We start from the raw sequence: 20830 nt of genomic DNA on the forward strand, positions 1-20830 counted from the left end.
AAGTTAGCTTCCTTTCTTGTTTTTTTATTAACTCAGATTGACAGGAGTAAAATTTGTACACACAATCTACTCAACCCATTGAGTTTATCTCAATGAATAAACACGAACTGTCAAAATAAGCCCTAAAACTCGAACATTTGGGACCAGACTAGACTACCTTGTATAATTCTACTATGCTTATATGTACCCTGCAGTACCACATTTCATCAATAGGCCTTTTCATCAACAAATCATCAACGCGCCGACTGCGACGCCGAACTCCCTTCGTGTACCCGAACTCCCTTCGAGTCCGATTTGTCGGTTCATGAAAAAAAAACAAAAACAATTTGCATGGACTTCGTTTTTTGAAGTCCGAAACAAAGTAGAAGACGCAATTAAAATAGATTCTCGAAACTTCGACTCCATATTTTCGGAGCAGCGGTTTTCGGTTTCGTCTTGCTTCTTCTTATTCCCTTTGCATTAGAAGTTGAAGTGCTCTGCACTGCAGAAGTGTCGTGTGTTTCATTAATTAATAAATAAATTATTAAATAAATTCGTTCCGGGCCTTATTGGTATATATAAAAAGGTGAGTAAAGTGATTGTTTTTAAATTAATAAAAGCCTATGTGTATTATTTTATTTCGGACTGCTGTAATGGCCAACATATTGAAATGAGGATCTTTTGGGTAAATTCTATTTAATTGAATTATTATGTGTTCCCTTGATTAATTATTATTTTTTTGTAGATGCAATTGTCCAAGTGGATAGAACCTGAGCCTCCAGAGAAGATACTGCGCAACACATTTGGTCTACGTCAATAAAAAGCGGAAAACCGAGGAGCAAACAGACCTTGATGCCTTTCAATATATGGATTTAATGTTAATTGTTTATATTTGTGTCTTAGTGTTGGTTTAGAATTAGTAAGAATAAATAATATTAATAAAATTTCAAGAATTTAATTTTATATATAAAAAAAAAAATCAACCACAATTCAATACTGATGAAATGTTGATGAAATGTTGATGAAATACTGATGAAATGTTGATTAAATACTGATGAAATGTTGATGAAATGTTTACGAAAAGTTGATGAATCATTAGTATTTCCTTTTCCTTTGCCAGAAAACACTTTACAATTTTCGGCCACGCGGTTGAAAATTTTCCACTATTATTACTACGATCAGCAGCGGTTTGCATGCGAACGTTATCAGTGCCAAAAATGAAATGAGCGAGAACTCTGTCTCGAGAAGTTAGCTGTACGCAATTGCAGCGTTGCCAAACTTCACCTAACGGAGTGCTTCCAGTCGCTCTTCGCCTTTTCCGTCTTCACACGCATTCGGTGCATACGAGAAAGCTTCTATCGACGCTCTCTGCTACGTTTTGCTTGTGAGCATATGCGAATTCAAATGTGTTTTGTATTTTCGCAATGTTTACAACTTAATTTCCTTATTTCTCATATATTTTATTTTCGGTTTGCGACTGGCCACCACAAACGTAGGAGGTTGAATAGAATTTATAGCTTCCAGAGTTCTATACCGCTCAGTAAGAAAATAATCAAGTTCTAGCCACGTCGGAATTTCGGTTTTATTCGGTAGGGATTGCTCCCATAAGGAGTTCGTTAGCTTTGGAAGCTTCGAGGAACACAAATAAACCAATAGATAATCCCAATTATCCGTAGGAAGTCCGGACTGAGCTAGGGATGTGAGGCAATTTTGAATTGTATTTTGCAGCTCCTTCAAGGCTGCCGAGGATTCGCGTTCAATGGACTGCATGTTAATAATTTTTTCATTTGGCTGTTTACCAACGCGCGTTTATTTTCGAAACGCTCAGATAGGTTGTTCCATGCTGAGCGAGGGAGGCCGCGTGTCGTCCCGATCTGGTGGAAGCGATCACCACACACAACGATTGAATCCACGCAGCGTCTGCTCATACTGGGCGGCTGCGCGATCTGCGTCTGCGCCATAGTGGCCGGCAGTGGAACCAACCTGGCAGCAGGTACCAGCTGCACACTACTTTAAGCCCAGGTAGCGTCTGACCCACATTGGGCGGCTACTTGGTCTGCGTCTGAGCCATAGTGGCCGGCAGTCTTTAACCCACCTGGCAGGAGGTATAAAATGCAGCCCCGCAAATGCAAAAACCAGGAATGTCGAGTAATAACAATATTACTCCAGGTGGCAGCCACAAATGTGGAAATCCACCCGCGGTTGACCCCGCGGCAAGGGCACGGATTCTGGAGGCCCTAACCCACATTCCAACCCACACTGTAGCTCCGGCGGCCCACTTGGCCGGCGCTCCTTTAACAGCGACAAGTGATGATACCAATGACTTGGGAGCCTTCCAAAAGCGGTCAAAGTTGCAGCGGACCCCACCTAGCGGCGGCTCCACGGCAACTGGCCAAGACTCGGAGAGAGTCCTGGTTCCCATAGCGGCCCACCCACGCAAAAAGATCAAGGCGCCCAAGCCACAGATCAAGGAGATGGGATTGATACTGGTCGATTTGTTAGCCAAGGTTAACGAGCAGAAAGTCCGAAGCATCAATCAGTCGATGAAGAATGCCTTTGCGCGGCTTAAGGAGCTCCAGGAAGAGCTTTCGCTGCTCGAGGGCAAGGACAGGGCTGATGGTGATGCCATCCGAGTTGTGGACCAGGGAAGCCAGACTGCTCCACCGACGACCCAAGCTAGGCCCTCGGCAGAGAAGTCAGTGCAGACGTCTCCCAAGGGTCGTCCTCGTCTCACAAGCGGTAACCCTGGTGCGGACCCCGCTGGACGCACAAGCACGAGCTCGCGCCCCCCACCCAGGGCTCCCACTCTAAACGCCGGCAGAGCGCAGAAGCGCGCGGACAGCGAATCCGGACCGAAGGCGCGGGCCTCAACCGTGCGCCGAGAGGGCCGAAAGAGGGGGAAAAATGATGCTATCATCATAACCCCCGCGGCGGAGATGTCGTATAGCGATGTTCTGAATATGGTCACGCGCACCCATGACTCCAGGATGGCAGGAGTCGGGGAGAAGGTGAACAGAGTCAGGAAAACGGCGAAGGGCGAGCTCCCAATCGAGCTGAAAAAGTCACCTGGACCTTCCCTCACCGCGCTGAAGGAGCAGATTGGAAGTGTGCTAGGCGGAGGAGTGCCGATCCGCACGGTGTCACCCCAGACCACATTCCTTATCCGGGACCTGGACGAGCTGGTAACCAGGGAGGAACTTACGACAGAGCTCGCCTCACAGGCTAACTTCCCACCTGGTTCCGTGACCATCAAGAGCATATGCTCCCTCGCAAGTGGAGGTCAGGTGGCAACGTCCCAGAGACCGTGGCTGGATCCATTGAGAGTCTGGGGAGGGTGAAAGTCGGCTGGACGAGATGTCGAATCAAGGTGATAGAATCTCGCCCCAGATGCTTCCGCTGCATGGAGACAGGGCACATAGCGGCCAGATGCACCAGCACCTCCGACAGGAGCAGCTCCTGTTTCAGGTGTGGCCAGGAGGGCCACAAGATAGCCGCCTGCAAGAACAGTCCGCACTGCTTTAGTTGCGCCGAGTCGAACCGTAGCGACACGAACCACCAGGCGGGTAGCCGCCACTGCCCCCTGGTGACGTCGCGTAGAGCAGACAAAACAAAAAAGGCATGATAGTGGTTCAGCTGAATCTGAACCACTGCGCGGCAGCACACGACTTGCTGTCGCAATCGATCCGAGAACGCGGTGTCGATGTCGCCGCTATCAGCGAGCCGTACAGGGTAGGCCCTGGCCCTCACTGGGCGGTGGACAGCTCTGGCAAAGCGGTCCTTTGGTCATGCGGCAACACACCCAAGCGAATGGCTGACGTTCGCTCAGAGAGAGGCTTCGTGCGTGCTAAGATGGCAGGCTGGTGGATGTATAGTGTCTACCTGGCACCGAGCATGTCACTTGCGGAATTTGGGGACGCCGTGGATCGGCTAGTCACAGACGCGAGAGGCCACACTCCGTCACTTATAGCCGGTGACTTTAACGCGTGGGCGGAGGAGTGGGGTAGCTCCCTCACTAATGCCAGAGGCAGGACCCTCCTCGAGGCCTTCTCCGCTTTAGACGTCACCCTCCCCAACACTGGGGCGCTGCCCACCTTTAGCAGAGCCGGGGCGAGTTCGGTGATTGACCTCACGTTTGTGAGCTGCTCCAGGGCTAGCCAGTGCACCTGGGTCCTGAGCGACGCCTACACGGGGAGCGATCACGCAGCGATCCTCACCGCGCTGGACACTCGGCGTGCGCACCCAACACCGCTGCCTCCTCCAGCACGAAGGGGTTACAAGGCCGACACTCTGGACATCCAATCCTTTGCGGAACACATGCAGAGACTGGAAGCAGAGCAGATGGCGGAGTCTGCTATGAACCAGCTGCAAGCCGCATGCGATAACTGCATGACTGCCAAGCGCGCCCACTCTCGTCACAGGGACTTGGTGTACTGGTGGAACCATGCTATTGCCGCGGCCAGAACGGAGTGCATCAAGGCGAGGCGCCGCTACCAGCGCTCCTACCGCTCGAGCTCCCACCTGGAGAGGCGGTCCGAGTACCATCGGTGCCGCAAGGCTCTTAAGGCGGCAATCCGGGAAAGTAAAACCAAATGCTTCCTGGACCTGTGCGACACCGCGGACCGCGATCCCTTGGGGAACGCCTATAGGATCATCGTCAAGAAGATCCACGGGGCAAAACAGGGCGCCCCCCACGACGCGGAGAGCATCGACAGGATTGTCGAGCACCTATTCCCGAGGGCGGATAGCCCCAGAGCCACGCTGGAGACGGCTACACACTCACTGGAAGGATTCGAGCCAGTCCTGGAGGCGGAAATCCTGGCAGCGGCGACGAAAATCAGAGAGGTGAAAGCCCCAGGCCCCGACCTCGTCCCCAACAGAGTCCTGAGACTTGCTCTTTCGATTCACCCGGACCTATTCGCGGAGCTCTACGGAAAGTGTCTCAGAGAAGGAACATTTCCAAGGAGATGGAAGGTTCAGAGGCTGGTCCTGCTTCCGAAACCAGGAAAACCGCCAGAAGACCCTTCCGCTCACCGACCGATCTGCCTGATTGACGGGGCGGGCAAGGTGCTAGAGCAGCTTATCCGGACGAGGCTTGAGACGGCAATTGCTGCGGCTGGCGATCTATCCGACTCCCAATTTGGATTCAGGAAGGCTACGTCGACGGTTGATACCATCTCAAAAGTGGTGGGCATCGCTAAAGCCGCCATCGCGGGACAACGGTGGAAAGAAGGCGAGAAGGAATACTGCCTGATAGTCACGCTAGACGTCCGCAACGCCTTTAATACGGCGAGATGGGATTGTATCCTAGACGCACTATCCAGCTTCGGGGTACCCCCGTACCTCTTGGAGCTGTTGAAGAGTTACTTCAGAGGCAGGACTCTGGTGTACGATTCTGATGGCTGTGTCAGATCGGCCGAGCTTTCCTGCGGAGTGCCGCAAGGGTCGGTCCTGGTACCGTTGCTGTGGAACGCTATGTACGACGGTGTTCTGCGGCTCCCGCTACCAGGTCGGACCGAGCTGGTGGGATTCGCCGACGACATAGCCGTAGTCGTAGTCGACAAGGAACTCGCAGGAGCAGAAGAGCTGTGCGACAGGAGCATCAGCCGCATAAACTCGTGGCTGTCCAGTGCCGGCCTACAACTAGCGCCGCAGAAAACGGAAGCCGTGCTGGTAAGCAGCCGGAAGAAGGTGGAGGTCGCAACCATCCGAGTGTGCCGGGCCTCGATCAGATCGTCCAGAGCCATAAAGTACCTGGGCGTGATGATCGACACGAGGCTTTCCTTCCGCGAGCACCTAGGGTATGCGAGCTCAAAGGCCACCACAGCGGTGAGAGCAGTCAGCAGAATAATGCTGAACCATAGGGGCCCGAAGCAGGCGAGCAGGTTGCTACTGTCCAGCGTAGCACGAGCCAGCATGCTTTATGCGGCACCAGTCTGGGGACATGCACTGGCGACCCCGGCCTATAGTCGCGGACTGTGCTCGGCCCATCGCCTCGCGGCACTACGCATAAGCAGCGCTTTTAGGACGGTGTCCGACCAGGCCGCGCTTGTCCTAGCCGGGACTCCGTCACTGGATCTGCTCGCACCAGAGAGGGCCAGTATCCACGGCCAGACGATTGGCAGAACGCTGACACCTCGTGACAAGAGGGTGCTACGCTTAGCGGCGAAAGACGCCACTTTGGCAGCGTGGCAATTGCGGTGGGAGTCAGCGTCCAAGGGATGGACGTATCGGATGATTCCCCAGTTGGATTGCTGGCTGAAGAGAAAGCACGGTCAGTTAAACTTCCACCTGACCCAGATCCTCAGCGGCCACGGCTGCTTTCGGAGCTACCTGCGGAGATTCGGCCACGAGGAAGACGACTCCTGCACGCACTGCCAAGGACAGCTGGAGGAGTCGGCAGAGCACACGGTGTTTAACTGTGCGAGGTTTGCCGGTGAGCGAGCATCGCTGGAGGCCGTACTGGGCAACACCATCACAGCGGAAAACCTAGTTCCGCTGATGTTGTTGTCCGAAGCGAACTGGCAGGCCGTGTCGGACTTCGCAACGAAGGCGATGACGGAGCTCCGAGCAGAGGAGCGACGCAGGAAGCAAGAGGCAACATAGGTCGGGACCAGCGCCCGCGCGAAGCATTGCTTCGCGGCCGTACCGCGCGAGCAAACCGTCCCGATATCTGTGTGACCCAACCCCTCTACCCCCCCCCCACTTTTTGTATATTCTCTGTTTCAATAAATGAATTAAAAAAAAAAAAAAAAAAAAAAAATGCTGAGCGGGAACCGTCGTTGGTAAGCGGCGAATTGGAAACTATGGAATGAGCTTCACCACTAGTCTTGGCATTTAAGTAGAACAACTTTTCAACAGGGGTCAGCGTAAGATTGTCGATATAGACCGCTGTGAAAAGGTCTCGGAAATTCGGCCAGCGAAGAGGAAGCAGACATCCAGACGAAAAGGAATGTTGGGGCGCAGGAGGTTGGACTGGAGCTGCTTTAGCAGAGATCGTATCGATCTGTTCCATGAACTTGGCGGCACACCGTTCATAAATGAAATAGGTGTCGTCGTATTTTGCCTTAAGAGTAGGCAGGGTGTCTGCAGCGCCCTCGAAGCCAACTAAAAGCTCTGAACAAGCTTCGTACTCTGTCTCGACCTTATCCCATTTGGCAAGTGTACTTGAAGGAGTGGGTGCTGCTGGATTGCAGACTCTAGAGTCGAAGTGCCTCAGACGGTCAGAAATCAAAGTAAATTTGTTCAAAATAGTAGAAGTCATTTTGGATATTTTCTTTTTACAAAAATGTATTATAAATATTGTATATTACGGATTTATTTATGGGTAGAAGCTGGATTGGGAATTTGGGAACCAATCGGACTCATAATAATTATTTTTTATTTTATTTTATTTTTTCCTTTGGAATTTAAAACGGAAATATGCAATTTAATTCAATAATTCCGGTCAGAAGCAAATAATATACGATCACACAAATGCGGATATGGAAGCACACTTGGATTTCTAACTTAATTCGTTAGTTGGAATTTTAATATAAAATAATTTACAAATTATTTTATTTGTCTGGACTTATGTGATTGACCGGTGCTGTATTTTGGAACCAATACGTGTGTGTGTCTATTTGTGCACTTGCCGTATGCAAGTGCAAAATAGCGGAGATAAGGAAAGGCGGAAAAATTGCCAAATATCGGAGCGTCTTCTTGTAGACGATTATGTATGTATGTACATATATATATTTAATTAGGTTGTGACGCGCAAACGCGCACAAATAGATAATATAGAATAGGGATTATACTATAGACAATAGAAAACTATGAATATGGAAGATGGAATAAATTTGAATTAAATGAGCGCGCGCGCCATGATCAGGCGCAAAGGGTCACACTGGCCCAAATGAGGATCTGGCCACACTCTTAATGGCAAATTTCTCCGGGCCTAGTCCTCTACAGGAACAAGGGTAAGCCAGCAGGAAGGAGCCACCTAAGGAGCACGGTTAAGTAAGGTATATTGGTAAGCGGTAACACATAGTCGGACCCCGACCATATCTTATGTCTATAACTTGTTGAAGACCTTAGGGCCTCTCTGTACGTCTCAATATTGGAAGACCTCAGGGCCTCCCTATAAGACTCTATATATATCTCGGTAGACCTTAGGGCCTCCGTGCACGTCTCAATATTGAAAGACCTCAGGGCCTCCCTATACGTCTCTATATATATCTCGGTAGACCTTAGGGCCTCCGTGCACGTCTCGATCTTAGAAGACCTTAGGGCCTCTAAAAACTTCTCTATTTTTGGAAGACCTCAGGGCCTCCACAAACTTCTCAAGATTGGAATACCTTAGGTCCTCTAAAAACTTCTCAATCTTAGAAGACCTTAGGGCCTCTAACAACTTCTCAATCTTAAAAGACCTTAGGGCCTCTAAAAACTTCTCTCTTTTAGAAGACCTTAGGGCCTCTACAAACTTCTCAATCTTAGAAGACCTTAGGGCCTCTACAAAACTTCTCAATCCTAGAAGACCTTAGGGCCTCTACAAACTTCTCTCTTTTAGAAGACCTTAGGGTCTCTACAAACTTCTCGAACTTGGAAGACCTTAGGGCCTCCCCAAACTTCTCAATCCTAGAAGACCTTAGGGCCTCTACACACTTCTCTATTTTAGGAAGACCTCAGAGCCTCCACAAACTTCTCTATTGTTGGAAGACCTTAGGGCCTCCGCATATTTCACTAACTTGAAAGACTTTAGGGCCTTCACTAACCATAGCCTAGATTGGAAGACCTTAGGGACTCGCTAACTGGAAGATCTCAGGGTCTCAGCTAACAGGGTATTCCACTAATTGGTAGACCTGAGGGCCTCCACCAGTTATTCTCACTCTAGGAGATCTGAGGGGCATCCGCGCATCGGCGTTTCACCGACACTGTCGACCCGAGCGGGAAGGATGTACCTGACTCTGAAGTGCGGCGTTCCAGAGCGACTACCCACGGCAGCAGACTAAATCCAATCTTTTTAACAGTTGTAATAGCTGAGGAAATAAACATATAATTATAGTTACGGCATATTTCTCGGCGTTCTACTCTGGGACCGGGTAGGCATCTCTTTCAGCAACCACCTCAGACAACAAATAATTCTGAGACGAACCCTGGCCATCCTTGAGCCACCGGAATGACCAAACCGTCACAAGGTGAAGCTCAGGATAGAGCAAATGAGAGTAAATAAATTAAATATACAAGCAAAGTTGGCGTTATAATCGTAGTAGCTGCGGACAGTAATTGTAATATATATATATTCTTTTTATTATTATTATTGGAGCGCTCATGTTATAAGGGCATCTGGGAAAATATACGGCCTACTTAGGCAGCTCTATATGAAGCAAAAATAACTATCGACTGATATACCTTTCCTAAGTTATGGGATAGAAATTTTCGGGAACTGTGATGCTGCCTCCCAGCACAAATTAAACGTTGCATTTTACAACATTGCAAGATAAATATTCAATATTAAACGATGTAAACCCATTACGGCCATGGCCAATAGCATAAACGTATTTAACTTTAAAATTTGGAGCAATACCAGAAATCTTATTCTTTGGCATAAGGTAATAAATACCAGAGAACCCAGTTATCTCTTTGAAAAATTAAAATTTGGAACATCAGCAAGAACCAATAATCTAATTAATTTTCGTCATAAGCTTTCGTCTTGTGGAATGAACTTCCTCAAAATTTAAAAGCAATAAGTAGCACACTGCAATTTAAGAACAATTTAATAAAGATTTATAGAAATGAAAACATACACTAGACATAATAAAATAAATGTTCAATGTTAACATACGGACATGCAAATTGTTAGAATAAGAAATATATGTATGTACAAGCTTGTGTAGTTAAATTTAATTAAATTAACACGTTGTGACTATCGCTCTAATTTATAAGTTTTTAATTTGTAGCGTTAGGAATATATTTACCAATAAATTAAATTCAATTATAGTATATAAATGTGAAATAAAAGGTAAGTAAATATCCTATGACCCAAGAACATGTATATAAACCCCATGCCATATTCAATAAAATCAGTACGAAAAGATTTCTTGACGTATTCTTCTACACTTCTCCGCAGCCCAATATGTACTGAACTTATTGCGGCGACTATTGCCACTGGTACTGTACTTGAGGCACGCAACGAAAACCATTTTCAGCATTAGGATTTTAAGTTGAATCCGCACAGTCATCTTGAAGATGTGCGTCGATGCTCCGTGGGTTTGGAAAGAGGATGACGTGCCGTTGGCTAGTTTTTGGCTGCGGTTGCAATAGATCAGGAGATGACGACACACAACTTTGTTGCAGTGGAGGATGCGGACATTGAGTATGACGCTCTGCCGGATTTCAATTTCGTCTCGAAGTTTAACTTTTCACTGTCGGCCGACGGATACAAGTTTTCTTTCCCGCTGGGGGAGAAGGCTTGTGAGAAGCCAACTCAGTATGCTAAAGAAGTGTCACAGCTGATCAAGAACTACAAGGCCGTGAATACAGTCGCAGAAGTCCTGATCAAGATGCGGATGGTACCGGATGATGACAATATTCCATATGTGCAGAGTTGCGAGAACGTGCTGAAGAAGCCGCCAACGGATGGAAATATATTTGCTATGGGAGTGACCAAGAAGCTGACCCGCTGCGATGCTGGGATAACCCAGAAGTGATTGGCGGAGACGCCGCGAAGAGCAAGTCTTAAATCAGATCTGGCCAGCAACCATAATCTGCGTGAGTTGCGCAATGCCCAGATTGATGGCACCAAGAAGGAGATGTCACTGGCTAAAAAGGAACGCCAGCTGCTGCAGATGAAGTCCACCCACGATGAGATCTTCGCCAGCCGCCATGAAGATGCGTGAGTCCCAAAAGTCGGCCATAGAGGATCACAGAATTTTGAAAAAAAAAGCAGGAAAGACGCAAAGATCGAGGTTCAACGCGCACAGGAATCGTATAAAAAGATCTTTCACATAAAACGAAAACCGGAAGTCGATTATAAAGTTTGAGACTTAGTCGCTATACGCCGGACACAGTTTGTAGCTGGAAAGAAGTTGGCTGGAGAGTACATGAGACTTCGAAGACCCATCTAACACTACAACCAGTTGTGATTCCATGAAGCTGTGGCGGTATGTGCAGGACAACGAAGATGTTTGGTTATCTGGGACAGATGATTAGTCAGGAATGGCCGAGTGTAAAAAAGGGAAATGGAACACAGCAGGCTAACAGCAGGGAGGGTGAAAAGGGGCACAGGGAAGAAGCAGGAGGCGATGGGAGAAAAGTCAGTCAGCAGAGGCAGCCGAAAGAAGAAAGAACAAGACGAAAGCAAAAAAAAGGAAAAAAGCTGAAAAGACGAAAAGACGAAAACTTGCAAAAATCAGAATAAATATAATGTAATATAATACTATAATAAAGAACAAGCTAAGTGGAGTTATCAACTCATCTTACATATATATTTAAATACCACTGCTATAAAAGCTAAATTATACGAAATCAATGAATGTAATAAACCTTTGTTGTTTTTTTCTTTATAGGTACGTTCGCTGCATAAAACCAAATTTACAGAAACGTCCGAATGACTATGACAGCTCATTGGTTCTTGATCAATTGAAATATCTTGGTATAGTGGATATTATTCGAATAAGAAGGGAAGGATTTCCAATACATCTGAGTCATGAAGATTTTATTATAAAATATAAATGTTTAATGAAAAATAAATCTTTTCAATGTACCAAAAAATATATAGCAAATATATTAGAATCAATTGAAACGTCTGAAACAGAATATCAAGTTGGAAAATCAAAAATATTTTTACGAAGTAAAGCGTATGAACCACTAGAGAACAAAAGAAAATACACGATTTATAATAATGCAGTTATTATTCAAAAAAACTGGAAAAAATGTTATTGCCGTAAGTCTTTTATACGCATAAAAGCGGCCGTTTTAAAAATCCAGCATGCGTATAGGGGCTGGAAATTAAGAATTTGTTTTATGAGAATGCGGCGAAGTGCTATTGTCATTCAAAGTCGACTTCGTGGAGTTTTTGCTAGAGAGGTAAGTTTAGACTAACAATTTGTAAATTTAAATTCATTTTTTATAAATAAATAAATATAAATATGTTTACTTAAATCTTTATCACCTTTTTAAGTCTACCTCTAAGAGAAGATGAATCCGCTGTAAAATTCTTCTAGCGGCAAAAGTCTATTGAACAAAATGAAAGTTATAACGTAAGAAAACTGTTGCAAGCGAAAAAAGAACACAGATGATTTAATAGCAATATGAAAGAAAATTTAAAAAATATAAACTTTGCTTGCATGGATCGCTTTCTAGCCGGCAGGAAAAGTTTAATATAATAAATGTCGTAATGATAAGGTCCATTATATAATAATTAGCTCAAAAAATAGATTAAAAATATATAGCACTGCTATATAAGTCTGAACGGGCCGGATTAGACGACTATATCATAAGCTGCCATACAAATTAACGACAAATTGTTATAACAAAAAAAAACAAGAAAAGAAGCTAACTTCGGCACGCCGAAGTTTATATACCCTTGCAGATTGGTTTTGATGTTTATATTATAGACTTAAATGCTGAAAACACACACAAAACAGAGTTTCACCTATACTTATTTTGTTTACAGTTTGACAGTTACAGTTTTACATTCCCAGCTTTACATTTTCTATACATCTACCGATCGTTTCTATGGCAGCTATATGATATAGGTTTCCGATTTTCATAAAATTTATACCAAAGTTCTGAAATAACAAAATAAGCTTATATCTCAAAGTAGATGAAAATACGTTGAAAAAAAACGAAGTTCTAATTTTTTTTTCCTATTAATTTCTTAATCGTTCCTATGACAGCTATAAGATATAGTCGTCCGATTTTCATGAAATTTTTATCGAAATGTTGAAATAATATTAAATAAATATATATTAAAAATTGTGCAAAAATGTTGAAAAACAGCCAAGTTATAATTTTTTTTCTAAAAATTTATCGAACATTTGTATGGCAACTATATGATATAGTCGTCCGATCCGGCCCGTTCCGACATATATAGCAGTGAGAGTATATAGAAGACTATACGCAAAGTTTTATTCAGATAGCTTTAAAACTGAGGGACTAGTTTGCGTAGAAACGGACAGACGGACGGACAGACGGACAGACGGACATGGCTAGATCGACTCGGCTGTTGATGCTGATCAAGAATATATATACTTTGATTTGCCCAGGTCGAACCTAATTTTCAGTCCTATTGTAACCGAAAGCTCCCTTAGTTCGGATCTTCATCGTGTAAAACCAGTTTACTCACCGGGTCCCGATGGAATACCAGACTGCGTGCTCAGGTATTGTGCCGGAGCTCTGTGCAATCCCCTTCTGAAATTGTTTACCTTATCTTTAGAAACCTCAGAATTTCCCCTAATTTGGAAGGAATCATTTATCATTCCTCTCCACAAAAAAGGTAGCAAATTGGACGTCAGCAACTATAGAGGAATCTCTAAGTTGTCGGCAATTCCAAAGCTTTTCGAGAATGTAATTACTCCTCACTTGCAGCATTTATGCAGATCCGTAATTTCACCATGTCAGCATGGTTTTATGAGGCGAAGATCGACCACTACAAATCTCCTGGAACTCACCTCTTTCGTTATAAGAGGTTTCCAACGTAACTTTCAAACCGACGTGATTTACACAGACTTCAGTAAAGCTTTTGACTCGATTAATCACTCTCTTCTTGTAAGGAAGCTAGACTTAATCGGGTTTACTGTCGATCTTCTTAAATGGATTTTGAGTTATTTGAGTGACAGAACTCAAAAGGTTCCGTTTAAAGATACACCTTTTGACTTTCATAGCGAACGGTCGTGTTTTTGTTTTGCGCTCCGAACTTTTGTGTTGTTTTGCATTTAAACCACCGGGGTTCAAATTTTAAATTGTTAAAATACAATTCGTAATTTTGAGTTTCGCTACGCGAGTGCATGTGGCTTTCAGTGTTTAATTAATATATATATTATTAATCACCTTTAGTTTTTGTGTTTTTGCGTTTTCTTATCCCCTCTTTGTGTTGTCCCGTTTATTTGCTTCTAGCAGCAGCACTTAACTGGCTCCAAAGCTTTCGTGTTTCTCTTCTCACCCACGCTTACGCTCCCGCTCTCTTGTTTTTTTTTCGGTACTGCTTATCTGCGCACCGTGGTTAAAGGTTAGTGAAAATGGTTTCAAATATCATTTGTGATATTAAAGGCTGCCAAAAGGAGGTTTTGGCAGATCAGCCCGGCCTTTACTGCTGGCTTTGCGATGCGGTCGTTCACGCTAAGTGTCTAGGCTTAACGGGCCGTATCGCTGACGCAATTTCTGCCAAAAATGGCTTGCGCTTTTGTTGCCATGCCTGTCGTGAGGTTGAGAAGGATATGTTATCCTTCATGCGGCAAACCAAAAGTGGATTTAGTGAACTTAGGGTCAATTTTCGCAAAACAAATGACCTGTTCACAGCGCTGGACGCTCAATTAAGCGGCATGAAGCTGTTAAGCGAGTCACCAAAGCTCAAAAAATCGGCTACTGGTCGGCTGCAGTTGGGCGAACCGCAGCCACCAAAGATTTGGCACACTCCCTCGGCACAGCCCCCGACTCTGACACCAACTCCAATGGTGTTGAGATCGGGAACGGCTGAAGATTCGGCATTCGAAGGAGCCGGGGCAGTAATGACAGCAGATCCGCCAGTGTTATTAGTTGAGTCCGCTGCGGGGTCTCAATCTCTGACACCGCAGACTTCAAAAAAAATCTCAGCTATCCCAAAGGGCAAAAATAGGGCTGAACCACTAGCAGAAGTCGGTAATGCTGCGTTACCAAAGACCATCACCGCTATTCCACCACTAAAAACAATATTTGTTTCTCGGCTTGCCCCTGATCTCGCATCGGAAGATGTAATAGCTCATATACTGAGCAAAATACAAGCCAAAAATGTGAAAGTGGAAAAATCAATTTATCATACCCCAGAGATATCTCATCTTTCAAGATAAGTGTCTCCCTTGATCTTTTTGACACAATTTGTTCTGGTGACTTCTGGCCCGAGCACGCTGTAGTCAAGGAGTACGAGGTAAAAATAAAGAAAAAACGGCCTCCACGGCCGGCACAAACCACAGCGACAGCGGGCGTCACGGCAGTGCCAAAAAACTAAATACCTCCCTCCTACTTTCCTATCAGAATACTAGAGGCCTACGCAGCAAGCTCTCTACATTGTATTCTGATAGTTTTTCATTTGCATCCCAGGTGATTGTGTTTACCGAAACCTGGTTAAAGCCGGAGATTCTCAGCTCCGAAATTTTTCCGGGTAAGTACACAACTTATACATTGGACCGTCTTTCCCAGCAAGGTGGTGGAGTTTTAATTGCCGTTGACTCCACCCTTATTTCCGAACTGGTTCAAATTGACGATCTCACAGGTATTGAATTTATCTGTGTAAATTTCCAGGTAGTTTTATCTATATAACCTGTTCTTACGTTCCTCCATCTGCTGAAGAGCCTATTTATTGGAAATACCTTTCGGCAATTCAGGCCGTTTCCAACATGCTTTCGGATAGAGACCAACTAGTAACTCTAGGTGACTTCAATATACCTGGAGCTCGTTGGTCATCAGATGGTACGTCCAATGTCCTCCAAACTGCGGCACAGCATGACCTCATAGATGGCTTGCTTGACATTTCGTTGTCCCAAGTCAATCATGTCTTAAATTCTTTAAATCGCCTACTAGATCTGTATTTCGTCTCTGATCCTGTAGGTGTAAACTTAACAAGAGTCGATCCATTGACGCTTATCCTTACCACCCTACTTTCGAAATGACCATCAATTTGGGAATTGTCGTAAAAACCAAACCTGATTTGAGTCGCTCAGCCACTAAAGTTTGCTGCTTCGTAAAGCAAACTTTCATAGGCTAGATATCTTGATTTCTGAATTTAATTGGTCTGAACTTTACAGATGCACGGACATGGCGTCCGCCGTGGATATTTTTTACAGTGCCATGAATGCGTTCTTTCCATCGTGTGTTTCATTGACCTATCCGTCGGTGTCTAGTAAACCACCTTGGTTCACTAAAGAGCTGACACGCCTAAAGAACGTTAAGTCTAGGCTTTATAATCGTTATAAACGTACCGGTTCTCCTACTGTTCATTCAAGTTATCTCATTGCTCGGTCGAATTTCACCGTTATTTAACTCGCTGTAGGGTTCAGTTCACGCAGGACCCTAACAGTTTTATAACATTGTTAACATTAAGCGAAAACCCAATCTACATCCTTCATCGCTTTCGTTCAAGAACGCTACAGCAAACTCTGATCAGGCCATCGCCGATCTCTTTGCCGACTTTTTCAAAACTACGTATTGCTCCTCAAATAGCTTAGATCAGACTTACTCTTTTGATTTGCCCAAGTCGAACCTAATTTTCAGTCCTATTTTAACCGAAAGCTCGGATCGATCGGATCTTCATCGTGTAAAACCAGTTAACTCACCGGGTCCCGATGGAATACCAGGCTGCGTGCTCAGGTATTGTGCCGGAGCTCTGTGTAATCCCCTTCTGAAATTGTTTACCTTGTTTAGGAGTGGGGTGTCTAGGATATCCTCCGCAAAGGGATCAGTGGAAAAATTCGTCCCACGAAGAAGAAACACAGAAAAAAGGTCCAGAAATTCGGGGGTCGAAAAATGACGTTGGCATGGAGCGCCCTATGAAAAAACTTAGCTTAGCCTAAGGGCCCGCTGCCGGCCGAGAAGCCCAGCTTAACAGCGCGAGAGCGGGAGAACCGTGAATTTGAGCGGCGTAGCCGTCCCTAAGCTCGTCTAGAAGCGAGCGACGATCGGGAACATGAGAGCGGGCGATCGGGAATACAGAGGAGCGGAGAGCGGGCGAGCGTTGCCAAGCTGGGAACGCTTGAGCTTTTGGACGCTCGGTGGGCAGAGGGGGAGCAGGGGCCTCCTGGCGTAAACATTCTCCCCCCCCTTGCAATCACTCGGGTTGCAATAAACCCGTACAGGACGATGGTATGGAGGGGCGTCAGAGCGCTGCGTAGATCGTTGATGCTGGAGCGACGAGTAGCGATGAAGGACGGATGAGTGCCAAGGAGAGGCGGATGATTGCCATGGAGAGGCGAAAGCTTCTCGTAAGGAGCTTGCTGAACAAGACGGAGGCGTCGAATGCCGTGAACAGGACGCATCACTGTGCGCTAGAAGACGTCGAACTTTCCGTAGCGGATGAACGTTGGCAGACTCGGCTACGGTAGGACTAAGTACCTCGGGTACGTCTGCTTTCCAGAGCGATCGCGGTGTATGGAAATGAAGCCCTCGTATGTGATCTGGATGAAAGAAGATGACATGGAGATAAGTAATGGTCAAGTAAATGCGAACTAGAAGTATGGGGGTGACTGATGCTGCGAGCGGAGTGAATGCTCTGGACGGTCGTGCGGATGCAGGAGAGTGTGGTGGTGCTGATTGCACGTCTTGCATCGGTCACCGCTGCGGCAGGTTCCCTCGGAATGTTCGTGGGCCAAACAGTTGGAACAGTACCGGTGGTCGAGAACCGCTCGGAGCCTCTTCTCAGCGCAGAGTTTGAGGAACTGTTGGCATTTCCGGAGCGGATGGTTCCCTTGGCAGACTCGGCATTGGTAGGATAAAATACCTCGGAAACGTCTGCCCTTGCTGTCGTCGTACGGAACCCAGTAATTGGAGGAATCGGCAGAAGTGGTCACTCGTGTGGAGAACGAGGAAACCCTTTGGATGGGTGCAGGTCGAGGACTAGATGGAGCGGAGGTGCGGTGCAGCAGAGTATGATGCCGGCTGTGACACGTAAAGCAGGAATGGGCACTAGTACAGTCCCGTTGCTGGTGCCCTCGCGAAAAACAATTCAAGCAGAGTTGCTTTCTTCGGATGAAGTCTGTCCGCTCATTGACATTCATGTCTAGGAAAAGCGGACATATACGGATAGGGTGGTCCTCTCTGGAACATAGATTACACCTTCTCGGTGTTGGAGCCACCCTAGCTTCGTATGAATTGAGCCTGCGCACCTTCGCATTTGTTGACTTTGGCGGAAGATGCCCAGAGCCGCTAGGCCTGACGTCGTCGATGGCCTCCAAAGTGCGATGGCGCTCGGTCAGAAACGCGTCCAACTCACGCCAGGTTTGAATTTCGGCCTTATTGTGAATTGATTGCTCCCACAAGGAGAGCGTAATCTTGGGAAGCTTCGAGGAGACCATATACACAAGAAGGCAGTCCCACGCCTCGACTTCAATGGAGGACATTTGTAACGCGGTCAAACAGCTTTGAATTGTGCCTTGGAGCTCTTTTAGAGCGACTCCGGATTCTTGAGGAACAGCCTGGATGTTAAAAAGAATCTTTAACTGACTGTTGACTAACAAGCGCTTATTTTCGAAGCGGTCGGAAAGGCTGCTCCATGCTGAGACGAAACCATCGTTGGTCAGAGGGGCCTTTGAAACGATGGCATGAGCATCGCCGCTTGTCTTCGAAAGTAGGTGGAATAACCTCTCCACAGGCGTAAGTCGGGAATTATTAATGTAAATCGCCGTGAAGAGGTCCCGGAAGGTGGGCCACCGAAGATAATCGCCTGTGAAGACCTCGGTGTCCACTGGTGGCAATCGACAACCCATGGACGGGGGTGTGGGCGCAGGGGCGGAAGCCTGAATGGACTGGGAGGCGGCCTTGTCGATAATTTCCTGCAGCTGTACAAGACACCTCGAATATACGGAGTAGCACTCACTGTACTTGGATTCAAGCTCAGTGGCGGTGGCTGTACTGTCGGAGGACACGGAAAGAAGATCGGAGCAGCTTTCATAGCTCTTCTCCACCTTTTCCCACAGGGCCCGAATTTGGTCCCGATGGACCCGGCACATGGCGGGGGAAAACCTCTCCGTGTCAGGAGCGCTCGGAATGTGGATGTTAGCTTCGAATTGGCTAACACGGGCTGTCGTCGAAATGAACTTTCGCAGGGCGATGTCTAGGGCATTTTGAGCCATTTTGGAAACCGACTGAGTGAGTCTTGGCGAAGGAACGGGACCAGAATCGACGGACTTGTCGCTTTTTGCCCTTGGGTTGGCAGTGGCTTTTTGTTGTTTCCCGTAGACAAACTCAATTTGGGACTCGGCGGATCAGCGGTTGTCGACTGACCTGAGCGAAGGATGCCTGATTCGAAGTGGAAAGCAGAGTCGGGAACCAGAACGTAGACCGTACTGTCCGTGATCGTGGTGGAGTAGGAAGCAGAGATGTCTATATATATTCCGTGGCTCGGAAGTGGAGCTTGTCTAAATTGGAAAATTAATTTATTAATTATAAGCCGTGATAACAAAAAATATTAATTAATTATTAATGTCGGAAATAATTAATGTGAATTATTTAAGTATTGCACGTAATTAATATGGAGCCGGAAAGGCGGAATTAAAAATAAACCTTGGCTTTGACTTGGGAAAAACTCACTGGGCTATACCGTCGGTAAAGCAGTGCATAAGTGAAGAGCTCAGGAGAGAGAACAAAGCGTAACCCAAGGAACTGCGACAAAAACAACACGTCTGCTGCGGCGGTTGTGCAGATTTGGAGAAATAAACACTCGCACTTGAATATTTAATCTTGGTTATTTTGTTTGTTATTGTTTGGTTGTAATTTAATTCCTGTATGGACGGGCAGCGAATATAAATAAATATGTATGTAGTTGGATAAGCATGCAAAATATGTATGGATGAGTTGTCTTTATTTTGGACAGTGGAAACCCGATAACCGGACTGTGGTTGTAAGGGCGTACGAAAAGTATTGGAGGCAGAAAATATATTTTGTACAGTGGAAACCCGATAACTGGACTGGAGTAGTGAGGGCGTACAAAAAAATATTAGAGGCCGAAAATATATTCATATATTGGCATGTATAATACGTACAGTAGAGCGTAGAGGAGTGGACTGTATTTTCTTGAAGTTGAAGGAATTGTTTCACAGAAGCTTATCGAGGCCGCGGGAAAAATACAGTAAACGAAAATATGAGAAGAAGATCTCGGGTAGGGGGCCGAATGCGGCAACACGAACTGTTCACTGTACACTTTTCACTGTGACGGCGTTCGACATGAACCACACTTTTAGTGGTTTGATTATTATATATTTTTTTTAAATATATTGTTCGGCTGAAGGTTGAGGATGTCAATTACCACTCTAAGTAACTGACCAACAAACTCGCGGAGTAATGCGCGCCGATTTACATACGTATGTATGTATGTATGTACGGAGAAATGTACAACGGGTCCGAAGAAGTGGAAGAAAAAAACGGCGATAATTATGCCGTTGCAGAACGAAGTGCAGGCAAATGGAAGTGGCGAAAATTGGCTTTGGAAATGATTTTTAAGTTGTCTAATTGCCGTGGTGTCGGAAAACTCGGACTAGGAGTTGACAAAAAAATCGTCCGCAGGTTGAGCGAAATTTAAATTTCGGACAACTGTTGACGACCGGCAATTAGAGACGGGAGGAAACTTTTTACTTATCTTTTCTGCGGCGGCACCACCAAAGCTGCTGGGAAAAAAGGATTCCAGGACGATATCCTTATCCGGCTCGAAGGACCATGTTTAGGAGTGGGGTGGCTAGGATATCCTCCGCAAAAGGATCAGTGGAAAAATCCGTCCCACGAAGAAGAAACACAGAAAAAAGGTTCAGAAATTCGGGGGTCGAAAAATGACGTTGGCATAGAGCGCCCTGTGAAAAAACTTAGCTTAGCCTAAGGGCCCGCTGCCGGCCGAGAAGCCCAGCTTAACAGCGCGAGAGCGGGAGAACCGTGAATTTGAGCGGCGTAGCCGTCCCTAAGCTCTTCTAGAAGCGAG

General features: G+C 46.1%; 1 protein-coding gene across 1 annotated transcript in view; it reads left to right on the plus strand.

Annotated features, from left to right (window-relative positions):
* The window catches only part of Myo81F (Myosin 81F), a 530639-nt gene that overhangs the window by 250531 nt on the left and 259278 nt on the right, over positions 1-20830 (plus strand). Inside the window, exon 10 of the mRNA XM_070285196.1 lies at positions 11523-12042. Within this exon, the coding sequence (XP_070141297.1) occupies positions 11523-12042 (520 nt within the window). The remainder of the gene's footprint in view (positions 1-11522; positions 12043-20830) is intronic.

Source organism: Drosophila kikkawai, chromosome 3L, assembly GCF_030179895.1.
Source record: "Drosophila kikkawai strain 14028-0561.14 chromosome 3L, DkikHiC1v2, whole genome shotgun sequence".
Lineage (NCBI taxonomy): Eukaryota > Metazoa > Arthropoda > Insecta > Diptera > Drosophilidae > Drosophila > Drosophila kikkawai.